Source organism: Lichenostomus cassidix, chromosome 4 (genome assembly GCF_008360975.1).
Source record: "Lichenostomus cassidix isolate B80296 chromosome 4, HeHo_3.0, whole genome shotgun sequence".
Taxonomy (NCBI): domain Eukaryota; kingdom Metazoa; phylum Chordata; class Aves; order Passeriformes; family Meliphagidae; genus Lichenostomus; species Lichenostomus cassidix.
In genome coordinates this window covers 53,390,922-53,401,908 of record NC_139484.1, presented here as the reverse complement: position 1 = coordinate 53,401,908, position 10,987 = coordinate 53,390,922, and the positions used below count along the sequence as shown (strand labels likewise).

The 10,987-nt window shown below is 37.8% G+C and overlaps 1 protein-coding gene across 2 annotated transcripts; it reads left to right on the top strand.

The window, feature by feature from the left end:
* Positions 1-258: 258 nt before the first annotated feature.
* On the top strand, positions 259-10,817 carry ZCCHC4 (zinc finger CCHC-type containing 4). Of its 2 annotated transcripts, XM_085059225.1 has the most exons (14): positions 259-403; positions 586-704; positions 2,227-2,309; positions 3,014-3,289; positions 3,797-3,874; positions 4,187-4,259; positions 4,734-4,884; positions 5,393-5,493; positions 6,693-6,814; positions 7,393-7,468; positions 7,975-8,026; positions 8,757-8,901; positions 9,928-9,972; positions 10,583-10,817. In XM_085059225.1, exons 1-14 carry the CDS (start codon positions 319-321, stop codon positions 10,704-10,706), a joined length of 1,530 nt encoding a protein of 509 aa, XP_084915351.1. In that variant the 5' UTR covers positions 259-318; the 3' UTR covers positions 10,707-10,817. The 2 variants fall into 2 exon arrangements, with proteins under 2 accessions (XP_084915351.1, XP_084915352.1); XM_085059226.1 differs by lacking the exon at positions 9,928-9,972.
* Positions 10,818-10,987: the final 170 nt, after the last annotated feature.

Below are 10,987 nucleotides of genomic sequence, written 5' to 3'. Positions count from 1 at the left end.
TTTCGAGTGGATGTAAATATTAATGTAGCGTGTCAAGAACTTCAACACCCTGCAATGGTCAGTCCTTAAACGTAAACGCGGTACGGTGCAGTTGAAGCGGAGAGGGAAATGCGCACGTTTATAAAGGTGTGGTGCTTGTTTCTGTCGGAGCGGTTTGTTAAGCCTGGCCGCTGGTGTTCCGCACGCTGTCCCGCTGGGAATGCTGCGGGTTCTGCCGGCAGCGCCGTCTCCGCTGGGGGGCGCCCCGCGCCGCTCCGCGCGGTGCCCGTCGGGACGGAAGGAAGGAAGGAAGGAAGGAGGCGGTGCCGAGGCAGTGCCATGGCGGCGGCGGGCCCGCAGCGGCTCGGGTCCGGCGGAGTCTGCCTGCTCAGCCCGGCGTCCGGCGCGCCCAGCTGCCCTCACGGTGAGCCGCACCCGGGGGGCACCTCCCGAGCGTCCCTGTGCTCGGCTCCCGCCGCGCTCCCGGCTCCCGGCGCGGGGTGCTTTGCAGCAGCCCTGGTTCTGGACGCGCGGCTCTTGCAGCGGAGCAGCGAAACAGATCTGCGGGTGTTCCCTGTGTTATCGCATCATCGCGTTTGTCCCTAGGTCCAGCGCTTTTGTTTGTGAAGACCGGCCAAGGAAAAGAGGAAGGAAAAAGATTCTATGCTTGTTCGGCTTGCAGGGATAGAAAAGATTGTAACTTTTTTCAGTGGGAAGATGAGAAGGTAAGAGGGCACTGCTTAATGCTACGCTAAAGACTCAGGGATACGAAAGCGATCAGAGGTCTGGAGCACCTCTCCTATGAGGAAACGCTGAGAGAGTTTGGGTTATTCAGTGTAGAGAAGAGAAGCTCCGGGGAGACCTTACAGCAGCCTCCCAATGCCTAATGGGGGCCTCCAAGAAATCTGGAGAGGGACTTTTTGCAAGGGCACATCGTGATAGGACAAGGGGTGTTGGCTTTAAGCATAAAGAGGGTAGATTTAGATGAGATATTAGGAAGAAATTCTTTACTGTGAGGGTGATGAGGCACTGGAAAAGTTGCCCAGAGAAGCTATGGATTCCCCTGTCCCTGGAATTGTTCAAGGCCAAGCTGGATGGAGCTCTGAGCAGCCTGGTCTAGTGGAAGGTGCCTCTCTACCCGTGGCAGGAGGGTTGGAGCTAGATGACCTTTAAAGTCCCTTCCAACCCAAATGACTGGGGATTTGTTCTTCTATTTAGTAATTTAAAAAGTATATTTTGTTGCAGAAATCTGTGGCAACTGCTATTTTCTAACCATTGTCTAACAGTTTGTATTTAGCTGAGCACTTATTTCTGTCAGGCAAACACGTTTCAATTATAGCTTTCAAAGTAGGCTGTGCATATTTTGAGCAAAACTGGTATTTGTTATTGTATTGCCAAAACATATAGGAAGTTTGCCAATGCTGTGCAATGTTGAACAAAATTGGGTACTTCTGATGCCAAGGTACCCTCATTTCCCATGATTAAGATAGAGAAAATCTGTTGGATACAAGGAACAATGGGTATAAAGTACTGTAAAGTACAAGTATAAAATACTGAGACGGTGAGGCACAGCATGATGCTCAGTAATCTCAGAATATCTTCAGCAACTTCTCTTTGTCATTCATTTAGAATATCACTTGTATTACAATGGTTTTTGCTGTATTAAATTTTACTGTCTCTTCCTTTAAGCAAAACAGTTCCATAAGTTTTGACCAAATGTCTTGAAACTGTTGTGAAACCATGAGTATGTTTTGTGGGGATAAAGTAGAAGACTCGGAAAAGAGTGTGAGAGACTGAAATGTTAAAGAATCAGGTCCAGATCATAACAAAGAGCTGTCATGCTTTCAAAACGATTACACACAAAAGACTTGGGCAACATTTCTACTATCATCAGTTTTTCAGGATCAGATCATAGTTCTTCAGAGGGAACACAACTGCTGGTGCACATTAATAGAAAGGATGACTCTTTCTGTCTTCATCATAATCTCGTTTGGAGTTTTATCCTGAGTATGTGATAGAAGAATGAAATGCAAAATTTAAAATCACAATGAGAGGCTTGTGTTGTTTTGCAGCATGCTCCTGTGCTGCAGAGGTACTTGTTCTTCTGAGCAGCAAAAACTGTGATCATTTTTCCTTGCAAAGTAGCTAATGAGACCTTTGATGCACACCATTTTTAAATGCTGAGATTTGATGTACAATTGCAGTAGCTGCTTGTCTTGTAACTTTTCATATATGCAAATTTTACAGGTGTCGGAAGCTAGGCTTGCAGCACGTGAAGAATATAATAGAAATCATCAGCCTTCTTTTACACACAGACAGAATGTGGACAGGTATCGTTAATGTATGTTTTCTTCAGTAAAAATGAAGTAATACAGGTTTAGGTTCTCTGAATGTAGAGATAACATTTCAGCATTCTTTAAAATATGGAAAGAGGAGTTTGGACAAATACAAGAAAAAATTTAGACAAAAATAAGAACTGTTGTATGGCAATGGGAAGGAAAATAGCCTGAAACATTTAATTGGAGCATGGTGTTTTCAACCCAGGACTTTGGGGGTTTGCATCTGATTTTTTTTTTTGTATGTATAGTCATTCTTATGTTAGTGCTCATAATGTGCTACCAACAGGTCTGTAGCAGTTCCTGTTAAAAAATTATTCCTGACTTTAGTGAGCAAAAATAACAGGCTTAACATTGTGAAAAGAAGCAAAAGTAGTAAAGTAACAAATATTGTCCAAATTTTATGTATAAACAGACAGGCCTTTGCTGATAGTTGATGGAGTCTTCACTCTGTAATCCAGTTATTCTATGGGCATTCTCAGTATACTTGGTCACTGTATTTTATGCATTTCAAAGTGTCCTTTGAGTATTTTTTCATAAATAATACTTCATTTGCATGGAGTTTAGCAAGAGCAATGTGAACTGTATTGTCTGTTTAAATGTCTGAACTCTTATGAAACCCTCTCCACAGCTCCCCTTGCTATCTTTGATAGAGGCTTTTTTCAAACTTTGTTCTGTATTGTCTTTTGCATTTAAAGGTACAAGAATTTTGTTCTGTTGCCATTATCAAAGAGGAGGTTTTGTCAGGAATGCCAGCAATTGCTATTGCCAGCAGAATGGGAAAAACACTCGGATCACCAGTTCCTGTGTGATATCTCCACTGCCCAGCTGAAAAGTCCCAGTCAACTTCTGCATCCACTGGAGAATAAAAAAACAAATGCACAGTATTTATTTGCAGACAGAAGTTGCCAGTTCCTACTGAATCTCCTTACGGATTTAGGATTCAGACGAGTGCTCTCTGTTGGAACACCCAGGTACATCGATGAGAATTGTTACACTTTCAAATGATACTTCTCTCTCAAAACGGTACAGCTTACTAATAATTACATGTTCAGTGATTCACCCATAATAAGATATTCACTATGCTTTAATTGGTTAGGATTATCCAAATATCTAGTGGGGTCTAGCTTTGGACTCATAAGATACCAGAGAAGACTAGCAGCACAGCAAATAACAGCACATCTCATATTCAGATCTCTTTGTTCCTTATGGAAGTGACAGTGAATTTCTTAGCTTATGGTTTTTGGGGTTTTTTTTGTGCAAGGGGATCCAGTAAGCTCCACTGACTTCTTGTCTTTTAAGACTAACCTGTTTTTCTAACTTTCAGTATCAGCCAAACAGAATCACCCAAATTTAGACTACTCCATTTTCTTTATCTGTTTGGTTTTAGGCTTAGTAATGTACCAGGCATTCTGGTCTTGCAAGATAATTTCTGAAGCCAGTGATTATGTGTTAAATTTCTTGTTCCAATTATACTTCAGGCTTCATGAAATGATCCAGTCAAAAGCATCTCAAGAAGATTTCAGTGTTAGAAGCCTTCTGCTAGATATTGATTTCAGGTAGGCTTTAACAAATATTTATCTAGATGAAGAACATGTATGAAGATGTGTTCTTACTGCTTTAAGAGATAAATTGGTGGTTGTTTTCCCTTTCTTGTCTCTGCATCTCTGTTCCTGTACCCATGCACAAATGGCATCCAGTTTATGAGAAAAGTAGGTATACTTAATTTCTCAGTATTGGTATGTGTTGTCAGTAATAGAACCCAAAGAGGATCTCTTTTTTGGGGTCTGTTTTAGGTATATTTAACGTTCCCTTAGGATAGATGAAAAGTTGTTTATATTTTTCTACTACTATCAAAATTCATTTTACAGATATTCGCAATTTTACACCGAGGATGAATTCTGCCACTACAACATGTTCAATCATCATTTTTTTGGTGGAGAGGTAAGGCAAAATATTTATTGAGTGCTTTGGTAAAAAAGTGCATGTTGTTGATGCAGAATTTTGTAAGCAAGTCATAGCTGGTCTAGTAGAAAACATGAGAAAAAATAAGAACATTTTAATAAAAGCAGCAGTTCAAGTGTGTAAGCAACATTATTTACTATAAATTTAATAGACAACTTTAACTTTGAATCGAGTGGAAGAGAACTACTGAAGAGGAGGCACTCTCATTCCTTGATTTTCAGTATTGTTTTGATATGTTAACTGAACAGGGCACTTGTTTTCAGTCCTTCAAATCTACTGCGGTTTTTTGTGGGTGTTGTTTTAATGCTACTCAAGAGGAAATTCACCTCCACAAGAGGAAAAAAGGTCTGTCTTCAAAGCTGATACTTTTGCAGTGGTCATTTTATTGCTAAAGACAATATGTTCACAGTTCTTGAATCTTTATTTCTGGAAATTAACCTCTGTTTCTTACAGGCTGCACGTGAAACTTGCAGGAAATTCTTGTGTGAAGAGAATGGTGAAAGAGTTATTATGGTAACTGATCCCCCATTTGGAGGTTTAGTGGAAGCACTGGCTGCTAGTTTTAAAAAACTGATGGCAATGTGGAAGGAGACACAAAAAGAAGGTATGTATTACAGCTGGGTAGGTGGGTTGAGCTGTAACGTCACTGTAAGGAAAAAGTATCTATTTATAAGTCTGTGATTCTTGTTACTCAGGTGAATGTGAGAACACTCATATTATAATTTCTGAAGATGAACTAGCACATATCTAATTTATTTTCCTGATATTTTTAGTTCAGTAATGCCCAATTTTCAAAATCTGTCTTAAATTACCATTATTTTTGCAAATCTACCTTGCAATTCAAATGGACTTTTAAGGTAGAGAAAAATAGGCTATCAAACCAGTACCATTACTTACCAACCTAAGTGGGTATCAAGAGTTTAGTTACATGGCACTTACAGCTCCACATACACAAAATATGCCCAAACTTCCTGTTGCCTAAGGGAACTGGTTCTTCTGCCCAGCATGATGTACATAGTCATGTTTACATATTTGGAATGTTCGCTGTAAATTTCTTATGCTTCATATATTATGTTTTTTTCCTATGTAAAACAAAGTGTTTTCATTACTAGGTCATGACAAAAAAGAGATGCCCATGTTCTGGATATTTCCATACTTCTTTGAGTCTCGTATCCTTGACTTTTTCCCAAGCTTCAGTATGATGGATTACCAGGTATGGCTGAACCCAGTGAATATGCTAAATACCAGTTGTGTGCAGTGTGGAAAGGAATATGAGAGAAAGCAGGTATGATGGTAGCATTTCTCTGTAGATGGGCCTTGCTCATGTGAAGACTGGATTCTGTATTTCTATCAGTCATGATAACTTTATCATGTTCCTGTTATGTAACCTTAGCTCATCTGTCATTTATTCATGAACCCATTTATTCATTAACTCATTTATTCTGCCAGGTTTTCAGTGTAACAGAATTTGCACTAATTTTGACAGGTGCATGTTGCAGAGGTGAGAGGTAACCTGATGAAGAGTATTTAATTTTTCACAGATGTTGAAATGTCAGTGGGGTAGTCCTCAGCCCTGGTTTAAAAAAAAATAAAAAATAAAAAATTAAAGTCTTTCATCTCCAAAACTGCTAGGACCAAAGTACAATTACAGTGATGGAAATGTTTGGAGTTACTTTATAAGTGAACTTGTCAGTGATAAAACAATTATCTGGCATCAGCTTGTGCAATATTGTATCCATTCTGTACGTAGTTTAAGCACACATACTTCAGTATGTTCTGGGAGCTCAGTCATGGCTATTCATGACTCTAAAGGTTTATTTTGTTCATTTAACAGCTGTGCATGAATTTAGACATTGATGTTCTGAGCAATGTATTTGTGTCTTGTAGAATGGAAATTTGTTGAAGAAAATTGAAAACAAAAGCTAGACTAAACTTTGCATTCCTGCCAGTGTTCAGACCTAAGCATTTTTGTGACAAGTCTCTGAAGGCAGTGCTGAAAAAAGCACTACTAATTAATTTGCAACTTCATAAATTATTCTGACATAGATTAAGGTGTCACCTCTTGTACTGAAAAGCCAAACAGTATAGATCCTTTCTTTTAAGGGGTTGCTCTGGTAAATAACTGCCATGTTATCTTAGGTGTGCCATGCAAATGAGCAAAGAAGAATAAGTAAAATATGATTATTGAAGTATTGTGAGTCTAGCCTAATACTATGTTTCCACAAATTTACAAATGCGTCCACTATGAGACAAAAAACTTGATGTAGAATTTGTAATCTGATTTGGGGTTAGAGTATTTTATATAAACATGACCATTTCATAAGGCACATATAAAGATAATAAATATGTAAGTAGCTCTGCCTGTGCTCAGCATTCAGTCTAAGACTCTTTTTTATGGTTTTATTTTTCTAGGTAGACTATGATAATCATGCACTGTATAAACATGGCAAGACAGGTCGTAGACAGTCACCTGTCCGTATTTTTACGAACCTTACCCCAAGTATGATTGTGCTTCCTGAAGAAGAGGGATACAGGTAAGATGTGTTAATGCTCAGGTGACTTTTAAAAGAGTGTCTTTGTTCTTAATCAGGGCGTAAAGTCTCCAAAGGAGTTTGGAATGGTGTTGTTCAGTATATTCTTGCCTAACCTGGATACCAGACTTAAAAGCACATTTTTCTGTCTCATTCTAAAGTTGCATGTTACATAAACAGTGTATAGGATAACTCAAATATCTAAAAAGACATTTATATTTTCCAGTGGAATGATGACATTCCTCAGTTTGTCTGTAGGAATTTTGTCTGTAGAAGTTTTGTGAACATCTGCAAGAGCTATGTCTGATAATCAGTTGTTAAGACAGTAGTTAAAAAAATGAACACTAAGAGAAGCATTGAGGACAGAGGAATTTTATTTCATTTACTGATAATGTTCATAATGTGACTTCAAGCACCTGAATTTTACTATATGGATGTATTGTATGTAAATGGCTTAAGTGGTCATTTATGCATCAAAGACATAATCTGTAATTCAACAAAGTGAATATGTTTGTTGTTAAGCTTGTATAAAATTAATTGTTTTGTGAGCAAATAATGGACCAGTACATCTTTTTCCCCAGGTTTTGCACTGTATGTCAGCGATATGTTAGTTCTGGTAACCAGCACTGTGAGATATGCAATTCATGCACATCAAAAGTAAGTATTTTCATTTCTTTTTGAGTGGCAGTTTCAGCAGTAGTCAGGTAGCCTGACTACTCTGTAATACTTGCTTTGGTAAAATCCTATTCTGATGCTGAGTTCCATGGGAAACCCCCAACTGTTTGGTTTCATAGACTTATTATTACCTTCACAAGGCACCTTTTATTACCCACTGGGAATTAATTTCTCTTTCCCCATTTCCTTTGTGTTGGAAAGAAGACAGGAAAACTTTTCTACTCGGCACCTAGACCAGAGCTTACTCCCCAGTGATCTGTTGACACATGTATTTTTTCTTATGCTTTGATGTTGTAGAACTTGCTAATTTCATAATTTTCATCTGTGGTTTTCACAGATTCCAGGATTGTCATTTCTGAGTTACAGTCCTTCTTACAGAGGACTTGTGCCTGTAAACAGTGGGGACCATAGACGAGTAGTTCTGTTTTAAGATAAAATCAGTGGGGGGAGGTTTAATAAATAAAAAAACATTTGTTTATCTTTTGTAGGATGGCAGACGATGGAAACACTGTGTTCTTTGCAAAAAATGTGTAAAACCCTGTAAGTACAGAAAAATATTTTCTAAATAAAAGTACACGTAGTCCAAAGAAACTGAGTTTCCAAGCCAGAAGAGAAAATATTCTGCAAAGGAAGTACAATGTAGTAATTCAGAAGATGTAGAATAAAGGAAAAGTCTCAATTTCACACAAGTTGCTATTCATTAATTTAGATGTACTTGCATTGTGTGGAAATGTAAAAATTCCTGTCGAGGCACACAAAATCCCATTTATATTTGTTATGGGAAAACTGAAATACTTCCATTTGTTATATAAATGTTTCCTGATTTTGTAAACTTTTTTATTAGAATTTCATAAATGAGTAGGCAGTTACTAAAATGTTCGAGACATCATGATAAAATTATGTTTTATGCACAAATTTAGTTGTATTTATAGCTCTGAATAAATAGCTGAAACAGTCATTTTTGTTACCGTTATAAAAATAACAGTTTGTAAGGACATGATAACATCTGGACTATTTTTCTTGTTAAGATCACACGCAGGATAATAGTTCTAATGGCAAAGTAATTCACACATAATTGCCCAAAATGTCTGCTGAAGTACCTGGCTGCCTTTTGCAATGTGCTGAGGGACCAGAAAGTGACTACATCCATCTCTGTAAAGCTAATCCAGAATTAAACACCTGGTATTGTGGCCTATATTTAAAGCTTAGTTTCAGAATATTCATTTTAAACTTTCCCAAGATCATATAAATCATGTTACGTCTTTTGCAGCTTGGTTTCACTGTAACAATTGCAACTGCTGCACTCTTCAAAAGCACAGCTGTGAGAACACTGATGCTGGCTGTTTTGTTTGTGGCAAGGCAGGTCACAAGCGCAGTGCCTGTCCCAGTCTCTCCCGTGCCAGAACAGCTTGTCAGTAAGTGTGAATTTGCACTAATCCTGTCAAATATAACATTAGGATGAGATCAGATCTTACGTCATGGAATCAGTTCAGAGAGAGATGATTTGTGGCCTTAGGTGGTGATGTCAGCTTTCACTGTTGCCCACTTGCTGCATTGCTGGGGAGTAATATACTGAAGGGAGGGTATGATAAAAGGCAGGTCACTGACTGGGGCTCCCAATTCCCTGTGGCTTCAAAACTGATTTGTATGGATCACAAATTTGGTGACTGGTGCATGGAGCTCTGTCAAGAAGATTGAAAATTGAAGTAATGGAATACTTTTATCTCCTCTGAATTCCTCATGACAGAGCCTAAAAAAGAGTCACTATAATGGTTTTATTGCTTCCTGTCTCTTTTGTTTCATTGTAGCATATTTTGCTTTTTTCCTTCCGGTGTTTGAGATAATTTTTGTAGTATGATCTAAATCTCCACCATTAAAGAGTGTCACATTGGTACTTTTATTCTTCCATTTCTGTCCTGTAACATACAGAGCAACACTCTACACATACTTGTATGTATTAAGAGAGCCAAGTAAAAGGCATGCAGTTGTCTTCAGATGGAACTACCTGAAAAGCAGAAAGGGGATTTGCTAAGACACGATCCAGCAGATGGCTCAGCCTTTCCAGTTCAGGATAACTGGTTGCACTTTTGTGAATTCCTCTCCAGAGTAATGGGTTTGTCTGTGATTCTGGACTTGAATGGCTGTAGCAGTGGGAATGCTCAGCTCTTGCCTCCCTAAAGCTCACACAGTGAGCTCACACAGTGAATCTCACACAGTGAGATTCAAATAATTAGCCTCTTGGATCAGTATCAAGAGATCACTAGGTGCCTGCTGGGTGGTGGAGGAGTGCAGGTGTATTGCTTTATGTCCTACTGATACTAAACAGGGTTTTGCTTAGGGAGTATTAGACACAAAAGGTAGCAATGTTTCATTTTATATATCTCATAAAAATACATCTTTTAATGTTTCTTTTTCCTTTGCTAAAAAAAAAATAATAAAAGGATGCTAAAACAAATTCATGAAACCTCATCTGTTTCTTCTGTCAAGTAAGAGACTGTCCTGTCAGTTGTATCAGAATGGTTCAGTACTTTCAGGCCATCAGCTAGTTTTTGCTTATTTATTGCAGAAGATAACTTAGACTTCTTTTTCTAATAAAAATTTGGTATGTTTTGTTATAATTATTCAACGTTTTGCATTATGACATACATCTTTTGTCAGAGACAGAAAACAATCCCCTTGCTAGTTGTATTTAGGTCCTGTACTAATTGCAGGATGCTTCCTAATGGTGTTAAATTTCATGTACGTTCTTCTAAGTCTTTCTGTTATATATTCATGCATTATATGTTGAGCATGAAACTCTATTTGTGTTTTTTTGTATTTGGTGAGCAAATTTCTTGTTTTCAATATGTGTTTAAATTTAAATGCTGAATAAGTACATAAAATTAAAGATTAATGACAATAAAGTGGACAGTTTTGGGAAGTTGAAATATCATAACATTTTAAGATGGAATGTTCCTTGTACTTTTTGTGACAGTACTTCACATACTGTCACAAAATTCATAGACTTATTTAAAATACAAGCAAATGTACTTGTCCAGTACAAGAAGTATGTTCTCCATTTTATTCTAATCTCTATGTTCCTTTTTTGCTTTACAGACCTGAAAAAAAGAAAGGGCAGAAAACTCAAAAGAGACTAAAGATGGTGATGTGTAGAAGATTAGCTATGAAACATGCCATATTCTCCAAGAAGAAAGTAAAGAATAAGAAAAAAAAGACATGACTTTTCTTGCTGTTACATAGTTGCTAATTTATTTTTTTATTACCAGCCTTTCATTCAGTTTTCTAAAAATGTAAATGTAAACATCCAAAATAAAATCTGATTGAATTAAAAGTGACAGTTCTTTTATGATACGTCATTACTGGTACAAAGAAACACCAACCCAAAACAACTAAGTGAATTACTACAGCCCATCCATCACATTTGTATAATGTGATAATTTTGTATTTAGGGTTAGCTATTTGTCTAATTTGGTGGGTACTGGACGTTAAGGGGAGTACTGC

What these genes read in the sequence shown, in the direction of transcription:
- ZCCHC4 (XM_085059225.1), top strand. Translation starts at nt 319, where the DNA reads ATGGCGGCGGCGGGCCCGCAGCGGCTCGGGTCCGGCGGAGTCTGCCTG. An exon ending in TTCAGTGGGAAGATGAGAAG is followed by an intron (nt 705 to 2,226) that starts GTAAGAGGGCAC and finishes CAAATTTTACAG; the next exon opens with GTGTCGGAAGCTAGGCTTGC. An exon ending in GCAATTCATGCACATCAAAA is followed by an intron (nt 7,469 to 7,974) that starts GTAAGTATTTTC and finishes TATCTTTTGTAG; the next exon opens with GATGGCAGACGATGGAAACA.